Genomic DNA, 19,500 nt, shown 5'->3' on the forward strand with positions numbered 1-19,500 from the left:
GGAGAGGAATGTATGTGTGTAGTTTCACTAGTTGTCTGGCAAACACTCCTCTTCCACTAAGCACATTCATAGACAAAACTAAAGGGTGGAGAGCCACAGATTCCACATAGGAATTAGAGACACATAGCAAGGCTAGTCCAACCAGCAGCACCAGAATTATTATTTTGTCACTCTCACACACCCTCTCATACGTGACTGCGTATACCAGTGGAGGCTGGTGAGGGGAGGACGGCTCACAACAATGGCTGGAACGGAGCGAATGGAATGGCATCAAACACATGGAAACCACGTGTTTGCTGTATTTGATACCATTCCACGCCAGCCATTACCACGAGCCCATCCTCCCCTTAATAAGATGCCACCAACCTCCTGTGGTGTATATACTTATTAACATGATCACCTGTATGTTTACCACTATTGTTAGTACAGTACATACACTAGTAGCAACCTGTTGAATACACTCACAGAACATGCAGAGAAGACTGACATTACTGAAAAACACACAGACAAAATACCCACCATTTTGTTTTGTTGCCTTTTATTCTTTGGGACTTGTCCCACGAGCAGTAGAAAGGACAGGGCTAGAGAGCCCCCCTCTCTCTCACACACACACACACACACACACACACACGTACAGCAAGTACACAAGACTACACAGCATAAATCACTAAATATGAACAACAACCAGACCACACATTGTCCTTGTCAGACGCCAGCAACAAATATAGAGTCACTCTGCTTATTAAGTATTTGATGTTAATCTTCATCAATATTCTGTACAGATAGAGGGCTAATGAACGATAATTACATCAACTGAAGTCTTCAGGTACACAGCTAGGGCCAGAGACCATGTCCAAAACAAACAGGGGGAAGGGAGGGGCAATGCAGGGGTCTCACACACAGACATGTAAACATACACACATTAAGGTGTCGGGCAGATCTTCGACCATGTTGGGGCAAATACACTGGGGTATTTAGAATGTGTGAGGAAACAGAATACAAGAATACAGTACATTTTGTTCTGCTTTTGCCCATACACATTCACACGTTGAGTAAACTGATGGCAGGAGGTTGGGTGTAAACACAAGGTAGTGGAATGTGAGGCCGCAGTGGAGGTGGCTGCAGAGAGTGAGGTGGGGGGGGGGTGACAGACATGCACGGTCCCTGGGGTCACAGGTGAGGGGTCCGGGGTGAAAGGTCCAGGGTGATAGGTCCAGGGTGAAGGCTCAGTCCTCCAAGCTGCGAAAGGAGTTCTGCATGTCCTCCAGCAGCTGGGCGTAGTCAGACTTGATCTGGGCCTCTCCCTCCTTCACTGGATCCTGAAACAGACCAGACAGAGTTACACAGACACACAAAGAGATCGTGATACAGACAAATAGTAAGAGCAACACTCATAGACAGCATAGAAATACACAGAGAGAGATACAGGGAACACACACACAGAGCGAAAGAGAGAAAGACAAACGAGAAACAGTCAGACTGCAGATGTACTTTGAACTTCATGGAGCTGAGTCGGTAGAGGATCTCTCCCAGGTGTTCTCGGATCATGGACCAGGTGATCTTGTTGTCGCTCTGAGCTGTGGTCTCCACTGCGTGCCTCGCCATGTCGTAGAACGCAATGATGTTGGACAGGATGCCTACCGTCTTATAGAAGGGACAAAACCTGCAGGGAGAGGTCAGAGGACAGGCAGAGGTCAGAGGGCAGGGAGTGACAGTTGGAATGACTTCACAGTCAATCTTTCAATATTACTCAGAAATATATGAGTAGGTCAGTGAGAGTAAGTGCGTTTCAGAGAGTGAGTGTTTTACCTGTCGTAGGGGGTGTAACCATTCTGTTGCAGGAAGTCATCCTTGAGGAGCTTGGCCACCTCCAGGGTGATCTTATCAGTTTCTGCCAGCGATGCCTGTTACCATGACAACCAGGACAATCTCAATATTATGAAGCAGAGAAGACATGGAGATAAAACCTCATACTATAGAGATGCAGCTCAATATTGTCCCCGCCTTCTTTCTTCCCCCTCCCCTCAGTTCCCCCTCACCTTGCCGACCAGCTGTACGATCTCAGCCAGGTCCTCCTCCTCCTGCAGGATCTCCTTGGCCTTGGTGCGCAGCGGGACGAACTCAGGGAAGTGCTTGTCGTAGTACTCGTCTAGCGCCCGCGTGTACTTACTGTAGCTGATAAGCCAGTTGACTGACGGGAAGTGCTTCCTCTGGGCCAGCTTCTTATCCAGACCCCAGAACACCTGAGAGAGGGAAGGATAGAGGGAGAGAAAGGGGAAGAGAAGAGTGAGTGGGCAAAGAGAAAGAGGATGAAGGCAGGAAGAGAGGGAGGGAAAAAGAGGATGAAGAGTTGCATTCCCCTGCTCAGACGTTGCATGAACCAACCAATGGTTGCGTGCCACGTCATCGATTGTGTCAGACTGACAGATTGCTATAACATATGTGGTTAGTTGATACGTAAAATACCTATCCAGGCTTGTAAGATCTGACAGGCATCAGCATCAGGAGCGTACCCAAGGATTGATAATAGAGTCCCTAAAGCTTGTGTTTATTTCTTTGCTCCATATGGATGAGTGTAATGACCTCAGTGATCACTGTTTTACAGCCTGTGTTCATAATGGCTGCTCAGTGAAACGACCTGTCCTGATTTGTCAGACACTTGCTAACAAACTTGAAGGAGCAAGCCTTCCTTCATGAACAGGCCTCTGTAAAATGGTCTCGAATCAGCTTGATCCACTCTGTCAAAGACGCTTATACCTTATTTTTTGACATTTTCAGTGGTATTGTTAACAAACACGCCCCCATAAAGAAAATGAGAATTAAACAGGTTCAGCCCCTGGTTTGACCGTGATCTGGCAGAGTTACTCCACTTCAAGAATTCCATTTGATGAAAGGCTCGGCACACACATACTCAGGCTGACTGGGTCTCGTTCAGGCAAATGAGAAATAAGTGCACTCAGGCTATCCGGAAGGCCAAAGTTAGTTACTTTAAGCAGCAGTTCTCTCTCTGTGGGTCCAACCCCAAGAAGTTTTGGAAAACAGTTACAGACCTGGAGAATAAACACTCCTCCTCACAGCTGCCCATGTCCCTTAATGCTGATGATGTGGTTGTTCCTGACAAGAAGCACATGGCTGAGATCTTTAAAAAGCACCACTTCCTGAAGTCAGGATTCCTATTTGACTCAGCCATACCTCCTTGCCCGTCCAACATTTCCTCATCTCCCACCCCTTCTAATGTGACTATCCCCGATGCTTCTCCCTTTCCCCCCCTGCCTCGCTACCTACAGGCTGTCACTGAGTCCGAGGTGCTAAAGGAGCTCCTTAAACTTGACCCCAAAAAACCATCTGGGTCAGATGGTTTAGACCCTTTCTTCTTTAAGGTTGCTGCCCCTATCATCGCCAAGCCGGTCTCTCCTTTCTGGGGAGCTTCCCATTGCTTAGAAGGCAGCCACGGTTTGTCCTTTATTTAAAGGGGGAGATCAAGCTGATCCTAACTGTTACAGGCTAATTTCTATTTTGCCCTGTTTATCAAAAGTGTTGGAAAAAACCTGGCAATAATCAACTGACTGGCTTTCTTGATGTCTATAGTACTCTCTCTTGTATGCAATCTGGTTTCTGCTCAGGTTATGGATGTGTCACTGCAACCTTAAAGGTCCACAATGAGGTTACCATTGTCCTTGATTCTAAGCAATATTGTGCTGCTATTTTTAATCGACCTGGCCAAAGCTTTTGATACGGTAGACCATTCCATTATTGTGGACCGGCTAAGGAGTATTGGTGTCTCTGAGGGGTCTTTGGGCTGGTTTGCTAACTACCTCTCTCAAAGAGTACAGTGTATAAAGTCAGAAAACCTACGTCAACATAGCTCAGGCAGTAGGAAGCACTCATCCATTTATATGCTGATGATACAGTCTTATACTCAACCCTCCCCGGATTTTGTGTTAAATGCTCTACAACAAAGCTTTCTTAATGTCCAACAAGCTTTCTCTACCTCTAACCTTGTTCTGAACACCTCCAAAACAAAGGTCATGTGGTTAGGTAAGTAGAATGACCCTCCTCCCACAGGTGTGATTACTACCTCTGAGGGTTTAGAGCTTGAGGTAGTCACCTCATACAACTACTTGGGAGTATGGCTAGATGGTGCACTGCCCTTCTCTCAGCACATATCAAAGCTGTTGGCTAAAGTTAAATCTAGACTTGGTTTCCTCTATTGTAATCGCTCCTCTTTCACCCCAGCTGCCAAACTAACCCTGATTCAGATGACCATCCTATCCATACTAGATTACAGAGACATCATTTAAGGATGCTCTCGAGGTAAGGGTGCTCTCGAGGTAAGGGTGCTCTCGAGGTAAGGGTGCTCTCGAGGTAAGGGTGCTCTCGAGTGGCTAGATGTTCTTTACCATTAGGCCATCAGATTTACCACCAATGCTCCTTTGAGGACACATTACTGCATTCTATACTCCTCTGTAAACTGGTCATCTCTGTATACCCATCGCAAGACCCACTGGTTGATGCTTATTTATAAAACCCTCTTAGGCCTCACTCCCACCTATCTGAGATATCTACTGCAGCCCTCATCCTCCACATACAACACCCGTTCTACCAGTCACATTCTGATAAAGGTCCCCAAAGCACACACATCCCTGGGTCACTCGTCTTTTCAGTTCGCGACTGGAACGAGCTGCAACAAACACTCAAACTGGACAGTTTTATCTCAATCATGGACACTCTTACTGACCGTTGTGGCTGCTTTGTGTGATGTATTATTGTCCCTACCTTCTTACCCTTTGTGCTGTTGTCTGTGCCCAATAATGTTTGTACCATGTTTTGTGCCTCTACTATGTTGTGTTGCTACCATGTTGTTGCTATGTTGTGTTGCTACCATGCTGTGTTGTCATGTGTTGCTGCCTTGCTGTTGTTGTCTTAGGTCTCTCATTATGTAGTGTTGTCTATCTTGTTGTGATGTGTTTTGTCCTATATTTATATTGTATTTATTTTAATCCCAGGTCCCCGTGGCCGCAGGAGGCCTTTTGCCTTTCGGTAGGCCATCATTGTAAATAAGAATGTGTTATTAACTGACTTGCCTAGTTAAATAAAATTAAAATAAGTGGGTTCTATCAGAGCCAGACAAACAGGCTGTATCCAGTTACCTGTACGATACCCAGGGTAGCTGATGTCACAGGATCAGAGAAGTCACCACCAGGGGGAGACACACTGTGGAAATGAAACAGAACATTGGTATCATGTGGTTATAACGTAAGAAGAGGCACTCCACTTCCACCTATTCTAGTGTGGCTAGATTGTGTTGGCAGGTTTCTGAGGTCTACTGGAGAGCTGAGAGGAGGAACAATGGCTCCCCCGTGTGGTGATGAGATGTAACTGTACTCACGCCCCCACAATGCTGACGCTGCCCTCTCTCTCTGGGTTGCCAAGACACTTCACCCTGCCGGCACGCTCGTAGAATGACGCCAGACGGGCACCCAAGTAGGCTGGGTAACCACTGTCTGTGGAGACAAAACAGGCCTTACTTGATATGTTCGAGATAACAGATTTAAACCAAATTCACCCCTCTAGCCCTAGAAGATGTCCTATACATTGCATTAAAAATTCTGTATTTTGGGTGTTACCAGCAGCCACTTACCAGCGGGCATCTCAGCCAGTCGACCAGAGATCTCCCTGAGAGCCTCGGCCCATCGAGAGGTGGAGTCAGCCATCATGCTAACATTGTAGCCCATGTCCCTGAAGTACTCAGACAGCGTAATCCCTGCAGACACACACAGAGGACAAGTAGGTGATTGGTTAGGGGGTGTGCTCCATGTTGTGGTCTCAGGCCTGTCATTGGCTGGGAGGTTTGCGGTGTTATGCTCTGGGCCCTGTGATTGGTTCCTACCTGTGTAGATAGAGGCCTCTCTAGCAGCCACAGGCATGTTGGAGGTGTTGGCCACCAGCGCTGTTCTCTTCATGATGCTCTCAGTCTTCCCATCCACCTCCATAGTCAGCTATTAGACAGACACACTGTCAATCATCCTGCCCTTCAATAAGAAAAAGGCTAACGCTAATGATGATGATGATGATGATAATCTAGTGACATAACAGTGCGTTCGGAAAGTATTCAGACCCTTTGACCTTTTCCACATTTTGTTACTTTACAGCCTTATTCTAAAATTGATTAAACTAATGTTTTTCCCCCTCAATCTACACACCCCACAATGACAAAGCAAAAACAGTTTTTTAGAAATGTTTACAAATGTATAGAAAAATTAAAGAAAAAGAAATACCATATCTACTTAAGTATTCAGACCCTTTGCTCTGATACTCAAAATTGAGCTCAGGTACATCCTGTTTCCATTGATCATTCTTGAGACGTTTATACATGATTGGACATGATTTGGAAAGGCACATACACCTGTCTATATAAGCTCCAACAGTTGAAAGTGCATTTCAGAGCATAAACCAAGCCATGAGGTAGAAGGAATTGTCCGTAGCGCTCCAAGACAGGATTGTATCGAGGTACAGATCTCAGGAAGGGTACTAAAAACATTTCTGCAGCATTGAAGTTCCCCAAGAACACAGTGGCCTCCATCATTCTTAAATGGAAGAAGTTTGAAACCACCAAGACTCTTCCAAGATCTGGCTGCCCGGCCAAACTGAGAAATCAGGGGAGAAGTGCCTTGGTCAGGGAGGTGACCAAGAACCGAATGGTCACTCTGACAGAGTTCTAGGGTTCCTCTGCAGCGATAGAAGAAACTTCCAGGTGTACAACTATCTCTGCAGCAGTCCACCAATTAGGCCTTTATGGTAGAGTGGCCATTCCTCAGCACCTAAAGGACTCTCAGACCATGAGAAACAAGATTCTCTGGGCTGATGAAACAAAGATGGAACTCTTTGGCCTAAATGCCAAGCGTCACATCTGGAGGACACTTGGCACCATCCATCCTGAAGCATGGTGGTGGCATCCAGAAGCATGGTGGTGGCATCCAGAAGCATGCGGTGGGGATGTTTTTCAGTGGCAGGGACTGGGAGACTAGTCAGGATCGAGGAAAAGATGAACGGAGCAAAGTACAGAGTGATCCTTGAGAAAAACCTGCTCCAGAGCTCTCAGGACATCAGACTGGGGTGAAGGTTCACCTTCCAAAAGGAAAATGACCCTAAGCACACAGCTAAGACAACGCAGGAGTGGCTTCGGGACAAGTCTCTGAATGTCCTGTGTGGCCCAGCCGGAGCCCGGATTTGAACCTGATCAAACATCTCTGGAGAGACCTGAAAATAGCTGTGCAGCAACGCTTCCCATCCAACCTGACAGCATGAGAGGATCTGCAGAGAAGAATGGGAGAAACTCCCCAAATAAAGGTGTGCCAAGCTTATAGCGTCATACCCAAGAAGACTCAAGGCTGTAATCGCTGCCAAAGGTGCTTCAACAAAGTACTGAGTAAAGGGTCTGAATACTTGCATTAAAAAAAAGCTATTACATTTACATATCTGCAAAAATGTCTAAACCTGTTTTTGCTTCATCATTATGGAGTATTGTGTGTAGATTGATGAGGGGGAAAAGCAATTTCATCCATTTTAGAGTAAGGCTGTAACGTAACAAAATGTGCACTGTAACACCACCCACCTCGGGGAAATCTCGCAGAACTTCTGACATCTCGTTCCCTCGCTCCCCGCAACCTACGTAGACGATGACATCACTGTTGGAGTACTTTGACAGTGACTGGGAGATGACAGTTTTACCACAGCCAAAGGCTCCGGGGATGGCTGTGGTTCCTCCCTGGACACACCTGGACACAGAGACAGACAGAACAGGCAGGGAGATGGAAGCAGAGGTTGAGTATATTGGCAGATTCAGATAACACTTTCTAATTCAGTTTCCTTGCAGCAGAACATTGAAGACAGATGGACAGAAATACATTCTGAGAGAGTGTCCTTGAGGAAAAGGGTGAAAATGGGAGAATGCTAAGAGAGAGATTCCCTGACGCAGAGACAGCGAGATGGAGGAAGGTGAAGGAAGGATAGATGGAAAAGTGGGGTAAGAGAAAGGGGACTCACGGGAAGAGGGCGTCCAGTACTCTCTGTCCGGTCAGCAGTGGGTGATTGGCAGGCAGCTTCTCTGTGACCGGGCGAATCTGTCGCACTGGCCAGACCTGGACCATGGTGAACTTCTCCTTCATACCCTCAAACTCCAGCTCCAACACCACGTCCTGAAACACACACATTCTTAATACCTAAATGACCCCACATGTATTACTATGGATTTAGACAAGGTTGGGTGGTGGAACTAACCGAGACGTCATAGTTTCCGGGGGGAGCCACATAGGTGACGGTTCCTCTGTTCCTCGGGGGCAGCATAATCTTGTGCTTGATGAGGGAGTTCTCAAACACCATCCCGTAGATATCACCCCCTGTGATGTGACTGCCCACCTAAGAGAGAGGGGGGAGATAAGGGGTTAATGGTTATCAATTCAAACTTTAACATGAAAGCTAGAATCCTTAGTTGCTACATACATTTTTGACTTATAGATTGACGATATATACTCATTGATTCATGAAAAATATAATTTATGAGTCATGAGCTTAGTTCAACTGTCGTACCATTCAGAACCCAAAATATAAGCTTGATTTACTCTGATGTTTGTAAACAACGTAAACAAACACTGTATAGCCTCAAAACGTGGTTAAAACTACAATTTTGATATCATGGATGGTCAGTAATTGCATCCATAGCTCAGTCTATGAATTTGAGTGTGGTTCCCGAGTGGCGCAGCGGTCTAAGGCACTGCATCTCAGTGCTAGAGGCGTCACTACAGACACCCTGGTTCAAATCCAGGCTGTATCACAACCGGCCGTGATTGGGAGTCCCATAGGGCGGCGCACAATTGGCCCAGCGTCGTCTGTCTTTGGCCGTCATTGTAAATAAGAATCTGTTCTTAACTGACTTGCCTAGTTAAATAAAGGTTCAATTGAAAAATGTACAAAAATTATCCAGGCCCATTGTTCAGCTTACTGCCAAAACAGAGGCGGGGTTACCACTTTGTTATTGTTCCAATTAAAGATTCTAGCTTAACATGTACAGTTCAGTATGTGGTCTAAGGACACTTGAAATTGTGGATAGTGCAGCGCATCGAGTAAACCATGCAAACACTTTCCTCAGAGTAGTAGGATGCACCCACCCGTAAGCTCTTGACAGGGGAGAACTCCCATTTCAGGTCTCGGTTGAGGGCTCCGATATTGACTCCGCGGGGGATGTAGATGCTCTGTGTTAGGTCGTTGATGTCCTTTAGGGGGCGCTGGATACCATCGAAGATGGAGCCCATGATGCCTGGGCCCAGCTCCACTGACAGAGGCTTCCCTGTCCGCAGCACCGGGTCCCCAACGGATACACCCGCTGTGACAATGCTCAGGAACACACGCACAGTGTGTGTGTGTGTGTGTGTGTGTGTGTCAGTAGATTTCAGATTTGTTTTCAAGTGTCTGTGAGTGTTATCAAGAGGTTGCTATGGGTGTATAAGACTGAGTGTGTATGTACCGTAAAAATGTGTTCAGTAATGAACACGAAGGTGATTATTTAAATATATAGTAAATGTGTATACACACACACACACCAAGACAGTTGGAACCGGTTCAGGGAACCAAACCAAAAACCCGAAAATAACCAAATATTTTGAGGAACAGAATCAGTACTGCGAATGAAAGTGATCTATAATGTTCCGGGAACAGAACTGTTATTTTATAATCATGGGAACCGGTTGATAATGTTGTTTTTACATTCCGGGTATTTTTTTCGTCTGTCCCACTAAAAACGCTGAAAAGCACCTCTGCAAAGCCCTCACCCTCAAACTTATTCCAGTGTCTACCCACTAGAACATTTGCGCCAGCATCTGTGCCAGGGTTTCCATTAGGAAAATTAGAAAAACCATCCATATGCATTCAGATTGAACCTGGTGCAGCCAGCACCATCAATAAACAAGGGAGATGGCCAAATGAGACACATTTATGTCCTTAAAAAAACTGTTTCGATGTGTAAGATATGCAAAATCCCTCTCTGCTACGACACGCATTTCTTTATGTCAGATGGCTAGGCCTTGTCTGCTATACAGATATTGGCATATAGAAGGAGGCTAATTTGTTCATTTTCTATCACAGTAAAGGAAGGAAAGATGTAAACCGGTGATTCAGAAATGTATTTTGCTGGTCAGAACGGGAAAAAATGATGGTTCTGTTCAGAAAAAAAACAATTGGAAGATTATTTTTGGTTCCAACCGCTGACAGACAGGTGCAGTCATGTACACACAGGCATAGCACGGTATGTACGAGGAGAACACTGACAGTCAGGTACACACAGGCATAGCACGGTATGTACCAGGAGAACACTGACAGTCATGTACACACAGGCATAGCACGGTATGTACCAGGAGAACACTGACAGTCAGGTACACACAGGCATAGCACTGTATGTACCAGGAGAACTGACAGTCAGGTACACACAGGCATAGCACTGTATGTACCAGAGCATATGCACGGTATGTACCAGGAGAACACTGACAGTCATGTACACACAGGCATAGCACGGTATGTACGAGGAGAACACTGACAGTCAGGTACACACAGGCATAGCACGGTATGTACCAGGAGAACACTGACAGTCATGTACACACAGGCATAGCACGGTATGTACCAGGAGAACACTGACAGTCAGGTACAGTAAAGCTTGCATCCCAAACGAAACCCCTATTAACTTTACAGTACACTTCTTTTAACCAGGGCCCATATTTCTCTGGTCAAAAGTAGTTCCCTATGTAGGGAATAGGATGCCATTTGGGATACAACCAGTGAGGTGCAGTAACAGTATAACCCGTTAGGATACATGTCTCCTCGTAAACCTGGATGGTGGCCATGTCTCCCTCCAGCCTGATGATCTCTCCCACCAGCTCACTGTGGCCCACTCTCACCAGCTCATACATGGCTGCTCCCGCCATGGCAGTGGCCGTCACAACTGCAGCACAGCCAGGGGACAACACAGGTCAGAGGTCACACACCATGCAAGAGAGACGGATCTCTAGTCCAAACTCCACGCCAGATTGGTGTAAACAGATTAGTGCCAAGCATCCTATCGCCTGGCTTACTACCCGAGGGATAGTTTTTTTTTTTTTTCCATTTAACCTTTATTTGACCAGGCATAGCTGAGGCTATTACCAAATCATCCCTTCTTCAGCTAGCCTAAACCTTTAGAGCCTAAACAGAGGCACATGAGACATAGGTGAATGTGTATGTGAGATAGTGACCTGGGCCGGAGACTCCATGGACGTATCCAAACTCGCTTTCTTTCTCCTCATCCCGGATCTTAGGCAGCTTGGACAGGTCCATCCTGACAGGCTAGAAAGAAGAACAGAGTGAGTGGGTGAAGGACCGTGATAAAGAAAGAAGAACAGAGTGAGTGTGTGAAGGACCGTGATAAAGAAAGAACAGAGTGAGTGTGTGAAGGACCGTGATAAAGAAAGAACAGAGTGTGAATGACCGTGAAAAGAAACAGAGCGAGTGTGTGAATGACCGTGATAAAGAAAGAAGAACAGAGTGAGTGTGTGAAGGACCGTGATAAAGAAAGAAGAACAGAGCGAGTGTGTGAAGGACCGTGATAAAGAAAGAAGAGCGAGTGTGTGAAGGACCGTGATAAAGAAAGAACAGAGCGAGTGTGTGAATGACCGTGCTAAAGAAAGAAGAACAGAGTGAGTGTGTGAATGACCGTGCTAAAGAAAGAAGAACAGAGTGAGTGTGTGAATGACCGTGCTAAAGAAAGAAGAACAGAGTGAGTGTGTGAATGACCGTGCTAAAGAAAGAAGAACAGAGTGAGTGTGTGAATGACCGTGCTAAAGAAAGAAGAACAGAGTGAGTGTGTGAATGACCGTGATAAAGAAAGAAGAACAGAGTGAGTGTGTGAATGACCGTGATAAAGAAAGAAGAACAGACGAGTGTGTGAAGGACCGTGATGAGTGTGTGAATGACCGTGATAAAGAAAGAAGAACAGAGTGAGTGTGTGAATGACCGTGATAAAGAAAGAAGAACAGAGTGAGTGTGTGAAGGACCGTGATAAAGAAAGAAGAACAGAGCGAGTGTGTGAAGGACCGTGATAAAGAAAGAAGAACAGAGTGAGTGTGTGAAGGACCGTGATAAAGAAAGAAGAACAGAGTGAGTGTGTGAAGGACCGTGATAAAGAAAGAAGAACAGAGTGAGTGTGTGAAGGACCGTGATAAAGAAAGAACAGAGTGAGTGTGTGAATGACCGTGATAAAGAAAGAAGAACAGAGTGAGTGACCGTGATGAATGAAGGACCGTGATAAAGAAAGAAGAACAGAGTGAGTGTGTGAAGGACCGTGATAAAGAAAGAAGAACAGAGTGAGTGTGTGAAGGAGTGAGTGTGTGAAGGACCGTGATAAAGAAAGAAGAACAGAGTGAGTGTGTGAATGACCGTGATAAAGAAAGAAGAACAGAGTGAGTGTGTGAAGGAATAAAGAAAGAAGAACAGAGTGAGTGTGTGAAGGAGTGATAAAGAAAGAAAAACAGAGTGAGTGTGTGAAGGACCGTGATAAAGAAAGAAGAACAGAGTGAAGGACCGTGTGTGAGTGTGAATGACCGTGATAAAGAAAGAAGAACAGAGTGAGTGTGTGAAGGACCGTGATGAGAATGACCGTGATAAAGAAAGAAGAACAGAAGGACCGTGCTAAAGAAAGAAGAACAGAGTGAGTGTGTGAATGACCGTGATAAAGAAAGAAGAACAGAGTGAGTGTGTGAAGGACCGTGATAAAGAAAGAAGAACAGAGTGAGTGTGTGAAGGACTGTGATAAAGAAAGAACGGAGTGAGTGTGTGAAGGACCGTGATAAAGGGAGTGAGGAGAGATAAAGAGTGGTACACAGTCCACAGAGCACCACTGACAGGTTGGTTGTTCAGCAACAAAACCATTGTGTGCCCAACTATGGGGAAAAACAGACGGGTTGGCTTAGATTGTTGACCACATGTAACTATATTTGGTCTCCAATGTTTATTGAAAACAAATACATTTTCTAAATGGTTCACTGACATGGATGAAAATACCCTCAAATTAAAGCTGACAGTCTGCATTTTAAACTCATAGTCATTGTATCATTTAAATTCCATAGCGAGAAAAAACATTTGTCACTAGCTAGGTTTCCATCCAATTGGCGACAGATTTTCATGGGAATATTCTAAAATCTGCATAAAGAAAACAATGCGCATTTTCCCACCAGTGGTATGTTTCCACCAAATTGACTTCTTGCGGATAAAAATCAGTGTGTGATGGATGACGTAGTGCAAACAAAATGTACTTTTTCACTTAGATTTTTATTTGATACATGAAAACCTAAAGTTCAATGTGTTTCCATCGTATTTGTCACAAAAACTGTTGCGTTAAAGAGTAAATGTGCCTCCGCTGGTCTTGGTACCTGTGCTCCAGCCTACAGATACAGTGCGGGTAGACTGTGAGGGTTGTCTAGTCTACATGATAAGATTATTATGGATTTCTATTTGTCAAATGGGAGTCAAACGGCAGTCAAGCATCAATCATGTCACCAGAATAAGACCCTCCAATACTTATTGGAAAGCAGCATTAAGCTCATTACCATGCACTTTCACCACCCTGTGAAATTCATCATAATTATTTCTTCTGTAGCCTAATAAACTGCATAGTTTTCAGAGTCGTGTGACTCCAAATTTACTTCGATATGATGGTTGTTATATCAATAACAATAACAGGACCCAGCCTCTGTGTAACTCTATATGTCTGGCGCATAAAGTTGTTTCCACCTCCATGTCCCAAATAATAAATTTTACAGACACAAAAAGACCTCACCATCTCGAACAAACAAAGTCTGTCTGCGTTAATAAAAATTGTACCGAAACCACCTGTTTCCATCACAGCTGTTACGATTTATTTTGTTATGGTAAGACTTTACTTGGATGGATGGAAACATGGTTACTGTCCCAGTATGGAGCTCACTGTATATATACAGCTGTATTGATTTGTGTTATAGCTGACTGCATCCCAGACCACAGTGAGTTATAGTCCTGGCTGGGACACTATTGACCCAGTCATTAGAAGGTCAATGGGCTTCTCATCCAACTCAAAATCCACCCACCCATCCATTCTGAATCTGTTCAAAGCAGCTTGGTAACCCTCTCCGACACTAAAAACATACACACTAAATCAAATCAAATTTATTTATATAGCCCTTCGTACATCAGCTGATATCTCAAAGTGCTGTACAGAAACCCAGCCTAAAACCCCAAACAGCAAGCAATGCAGGTGTAGAAGCACGGAGTAGGACAATTACTACATGATTACACACAGACAAATTCCCTCCCACAGAGGCTTAAAAATGAAGCTTTCTGCAATGGTGAGAGGGACTCGCAAACATATAGCACACTATCGGGAAACACGGATCCCTGTCCCTCTGTTCTGTTACCATGACAATAACACCCCTTTTCCGAACCATGACCATTGTGATATCCCAGCGACTAGAGCCCAACATCATGACTCGGCAGCTCTCTTTCTCTGAGGGGGGTGGGGGGGCTAACGCTACAGTGGCTAACGTTATGGTGCTGCTGAATCTATACTGCATGGGTTTAACAACAACCCCTCATCACCCACTCTGTCTGTAGACACACAAACACCATCCCTGCTTCAGTGCCCTTTTGTCCTTGCCACTGCTAGCATGGAGGAAAAGGCCCTATGTTATCTGTGTAGAAATACAGCAGCCCCCCTCAACAGATCTAGTCTGGAGCAGCAGGATACGGACCGAAGGAGGTGGCATCCATGGCCAAGCTTAGCTTACATGGCATTTGTACCTCCATTCTTAAGAGATTTAAAACAATGAAAAAAAACGTACTTTCTTTATCAAGTGCTCAATTCTTCCCTTTCTCTTGAATGTTTTATTACATCTGGATCCTATCAGGTGCAAAATACTTACTGTAAAACAGGACAGACATGCATACAGAAATGCATGTATACACACACTGACAGACACACACTTGGACAGAATTGAATAATTTCCATTGTGATTTTGGCATAGAGACTCATAGGGTGGAATATATGCACGAGGCGTCACATGACTGTGGAACATGGCTGGCTGAGTTATATGGGCCATTTGAGGAAGTGGAAAATTCTAGTGTGGGGTAGGATTGGGAAGTCAACTAAATTAGTGCCTTTGTGAATTGTATGAGATTCAAACACAGTGATTCACAACACTCTGGTATTTAAAAAGCTAGAGGATTACATCCATATCCCTTGACACAACAGTGAGCACACTGCCAGGCCTCAAGGCAGCCACCTACCAAGCTCAGCAATCTCTGGTACAATGCAGGCTGTAGTTGCCCTTACAAACAGATCAGGGATCAGTTTACTCTCCCCAACATCCCTACCTTTATTGGGGGAAAAAAGTACTCCCACACTAACAGTTGTGGAAGTATGGTCAGTACAGTCAGAAGGTAAAACCCAGACATGCATCAAGTTTCTATGGACTCAGCCATATCATATGACACCAGTATGGTGTCACGTATGGAATCCTTCTATCAAGGATACACTCACTGAGCACTGCAGTGTTACAATGTAAACGATCCATACTCAGGAATGTCTCTCCAGTGAGGGTAACCAGTGACCAAACAAAGGAGCTTTACCCTAATAAAATAATGTCCCATTCAGCATAATCTCTCATAATGAAACTAGAGTGAGTGCTGGTTGCAAGGTGTTGCATAATCCTGTAAACCCAACGGCTCACATTTAACTTCCTGTTCAAGTTTTCAAATGTCATGAAATGGTGCTAATTTACTAAGTAAGTGCATCCCAAATTGACAATGGATTCACACATTCACCAACAACCACCCTTCCCCTGGCCGCCAGTGATTCTGAAGGGCAGAATCAGGAAGGCACTGAAGAGAGGGAGACGGCCTACAGTACATGCCAAGGTTCTAGGGCAGGGGTAGAAAATAATTCTAATAATTTGTACACTGCAAATTTGCCCAAAAAGAGGTACTATTTGAAAATATAAATAATTTCATACATTGATTACATTGAGACACGATCACATATATGTCTCCTTGTTTGTATGTGGCAATACTTGGTAACAGATTTTCTAAATTAAACCATTTTTTTGCTGAATTCCTGAATTTTGCAGTCTTTGACCCAAAACTAAAAAAATATAGTTTTGATGTCTTCACAATTATTCTACAATATAGAAAATAGTCAAAATAAAGAAAAAAAACCTTGAATGAGTTGGTGTGTCCCAACTTTTGAATGGTACTGTAGTTATAAACTGTGTGGTTCAAGCCCGGAATTCTGACTGGCTGACAGCCGTGGTATATCAGACCGTATACCAAGGGTATAACAAAATATTTATTTTTACTGCTCTAATTACATTGGTAACCAGTTTATAATAGCAATAAGGCACCTCTGGAGTTTGTGGTATATGGCCAATATGCCACAGCTAAGGGCTGTGTCCAGGCACTCCTTGATGCATCTAGTCTAAGAACAGCCCTTAGCGGTGGTATATTGGCAATATACCACACCCCCGTGTGCCTTATTGTTTAATTATATGTGCAGATCTACCTCAGTTATATCTTACACCTGCAGATCACCTTGGTACTGGTACCCTGTGTGTATATAGCCAAGTTATCGTTACTCATTTGTATTTACTTTTCCATTTTCTTTCTCTGCATTGTTGGGAAAGGCCCGTAAGTAAGCATTTTACCATAGTTTTTGTGAGCAAAACAATTTGATAACAATGTAAAATAGTTCTCCTTTCTCAGTCCTAGTATTGAGCCATAGAGCTGCAACTAAAACTGGTCCTGAATCAACACTTAGGGAAAACCTGTTAAACCTCTTTTTAACTAGCTGTTATTTTTATTAACTCTTCTGTTCTTTGTTATCAAAGATAGAAGACACAAAGGGTAGATCTTATTCTCAATATTCCTGTGGCTTCCTTTCCCCTTCCTTGTCTTGTGTCCTTCATTAGACACTACACTATACACAGGTGAAAGAATATCAATCAATGGGGGATTTCACAATATTGCTTTAACTTAGGGTTTCCCAAACTCGGTCCTCGGGACACACGTTTTGATTTTCACCATAACACTACACAGCTGATTCAAATAATCATCAAGCTTTGACCATTTAAAACAGCTGTGTAGTGTTAGGGCAAAAACCAAAACGTGCACCCCTTGGGGTCCCAAGGACACCATTTGGGAAACAGTGATTTAACCTATCCTTACTTCTCAGATCAGTGCAGATGAAGGAGAAGGGAAGAGGATCTGAACTCACATTATTGAGATTCACCCAAACAGGCCCTACCCTATAAGCAGACACTTCTGATGAGAAATTCAACATCCAAGTGAGGATGTGGTGGGGCTGTGGCAGGTGCACAGGGTCCTAACGCTCTTGTGCTAAATGCAATGAATGATTCTTCCTCTTCTGTAGTCAAACAGAATCATCCTCATGTGCCACTGTCACACTAGCCTATGTCACTAGGGACAAACCAACGGAATAGGGCCAGTTTGAGAATAATATGTGATTTTTCTTTGATTTACAATACCACTCTCTGCATGTATCTTGAATTGATAACATTTGTAGTTGGGCTACTAGTCTCCGTTTTATCTCAGGTGCATTACCCAAAAGTCTGCTGGTCAATCAGCTGAGATTAAAGTAGCCCAATAATGGACTAAAGTAGCCTAACGTTACTGTTTATAATCCAATTACTTTACATGTTCTGTTTATCGGTGAATTTGGCTCTGGAAGCCAAAACCGCCAAATAATCCATCTAAAACGCGAATCGATTCTCAATTGCGGTGCAAGAAATATTAATCCCTCTACTTTCATATCAAAATCATTTCACAAAGAAAAATACACACGGACTGTGCACTGTTATAACCGGTTTTAACAGTTGCAGCCTACTGTATTTTTTATTTTTTTGTGACAACATGTTTGTGGTGTCGGTCTTCCGTTTACACAGGTGTTCAGACACCGATAGCTAATTAGCACAAAAAGTCAACTCGGTCTTCCATGTTTTCCATAAACAAACATTGTAATACGGAAATATTGGCTTGTGGGATCCCTATAAAAAGGTGTATATCAATATAACATTTTGTTTTTTTTACAATTATTTCTCGCCGATATGAAAGACAAGGTTCTAATGTTCAGACCAAGCGATGACGTCTTAGTCCAATGACTCTTATGTGTAATGTAATGGAGCTGAGAGCCATGATCAACCGCTACATTGCCAAAGGTGTCTTGTCAACATAATCACATGACCACCAATGCGCTGTCGCGTCGACATCATTTTTTTACATGGTCGAATCTATCCATGGCCATGAAACAGAAAATAACATAACTAGTTGCATTGTTGCTATAAACAAAACACATTGAGAGACAAATACATAACGTGAGGCACGATGTTTACGCATTTTTTGCGCAACAACAACTGACATTTGAGAAGCCGCATTGCCAGCGTTGCAATTTGATTGTGATATGTAATGTAATGTTTAATTCAAATAGGACTACATTTGCATGAAAAACCAAGACCATGAATGCATTTAAATGTATGTTCCAATTATCAAAATCCTTTGATAAACCACGGTATTATTTAATTCTATGTCATCTGTCAAAATCGCTGGCTATGCCATTTTGATGCATTTCGAAAGAATAATGAAAACTCACATAATATAGACATTGCATTTAATCTAATTTGATTATAATAAAACGGCATAGCTACCTTCAGAAATTAAACAGTCCAGCGTCTTGAACCTCTGCCTGGGGAAGATGTGAATGGCGATACGACAGCAAATGATCAGCTGACTTCATCAATCCGAGTTTTGCAGATCGCGAGACTCGGGACTCGCAACACTGCTTCCATTATGGCTCAAGCTCACTTTGGTGTCAAGTGTATAGATGGAAAGATATCTACTTCCTCTTTATAATCGTCTATAGTTTGAAATAAACGTTTTAAAACAACAATAAAATAACAGCTGATTAATTAGACATGTTCCACGGTTGAGGCTCGGAAAGAAAAAAATATTGAAGGCTCCACAATAGGCTGAGGGCAGAAAATCAAACAGTAGAATTATGTGGTCTTTTTCGAGAAAATATCATTGCATTTGAGCCAAAATGGCGGTGGAACAATAGGATGTTGCTGTTACTTGTTAAATATGGATTGCACTGTTGGACACTGGAGATTTGCATGACACAATATTTTACGTCAGTGCTATGAATTCAAATGAAATATCGAGTTGCGCCACAAATTATTAGAAATTGAATAATAGCTAATTATTATTAAGACATGTAAAAATCTAACAAAAATGTCAAAGCCAATGGTCAATACATACTTCAAGAACAAAAATCCTAGTGTTTCAATATTTCAAAAACAGAACTTGTGTTTTTATTCAACATAAATATTTAGGTAATTTGCTCAACCCATATAATAAAAATAACTGGATTAAAAAATATGA

The 19,500-nt window shown here is 43.5% G+C and overlaps 1 protein-coding gene across 1 annotated transcript; it reads right to left on the reverse strand.

Moving 5' to 3' along the window:
* Positions 1-521: 521 nt before the first annotated feature.
* LOC118370067 (V-type proton ATPase catalytic subunit A) lies at positions 522-18,923 on the reverse strand. The gene is made up of 15 exons (XM_035754864.2): positions 18,768-18,923; positions 11,280-11,370; positions 10,862-10,990; positions 9,168-9,382; positions 8,281-8,418; positions 8,047-8,198; positions 7,616-7,778; positions 5,891-5,999; positions 5,642-5,764; positions 5,390-5,504; positions 5,151-5,214; positions 2,040-2,243; positions 1,810-1,904; positions 1,492-1,663; positions 522-1,319 (listed from the first exon to the last, which is right to left on the reverse strand). The coding sequence occupies exons 2-15, from the start codon at positions 11,359-11,361 to the stop codon at positions 1,227-1,229; spliced, it is 1,854 nt and encodes a 617-aa protein (XP_035610757.1). The 5' UTR covers positions 11,362-11,370; positions 18,768-18,923; the 3' UTR covers positions 522-1,226.
* Positions 18,924-19,500: the final 577 nt, after the last annotated feature.

Source organism: Oncorhynchus keta, chromosome 4 (genome assembly GCF_023373465.1).
Source record: "Oncorhynchus keta strain PuntledgeMale-10-30-2019 chromosome 4, Oket_V2, whole genome shotgun sequence".
Classification (NCBI taxonomy): domain Eukaryota; kingdom Metazoa; phylum Chordata; class Actinopteri; order Salmoniformes; family Salmonidae; genus Oncorhynchus; species Oncorhynchus keta.

Bases quoted from the DNA above. Each gene is read 5' to 3' on its own strand.
- LOC118370067 (XM_035754864.2), bottom strand. From the start codon at position 11,361: ATGGACCTGTCCAAGCTGCCTAAGATCCGGGATGAGGAGAAAGAAAGC. The intron at 9,383-10,861 runs GTATCCTAACGG...GCATTGTCACAG, and splicing joins CCAGGTTTACGAGGAGACAT to CGGGTGTATCCGTTGGGGAC. The intron at 6,000-7,615 runs GTGGGTGGTGTT...TCTGTCTAATAG, and splicing joins TTCTGCGAGATTTCCCCGAG to CTGACTATGGAGGTGGATGG.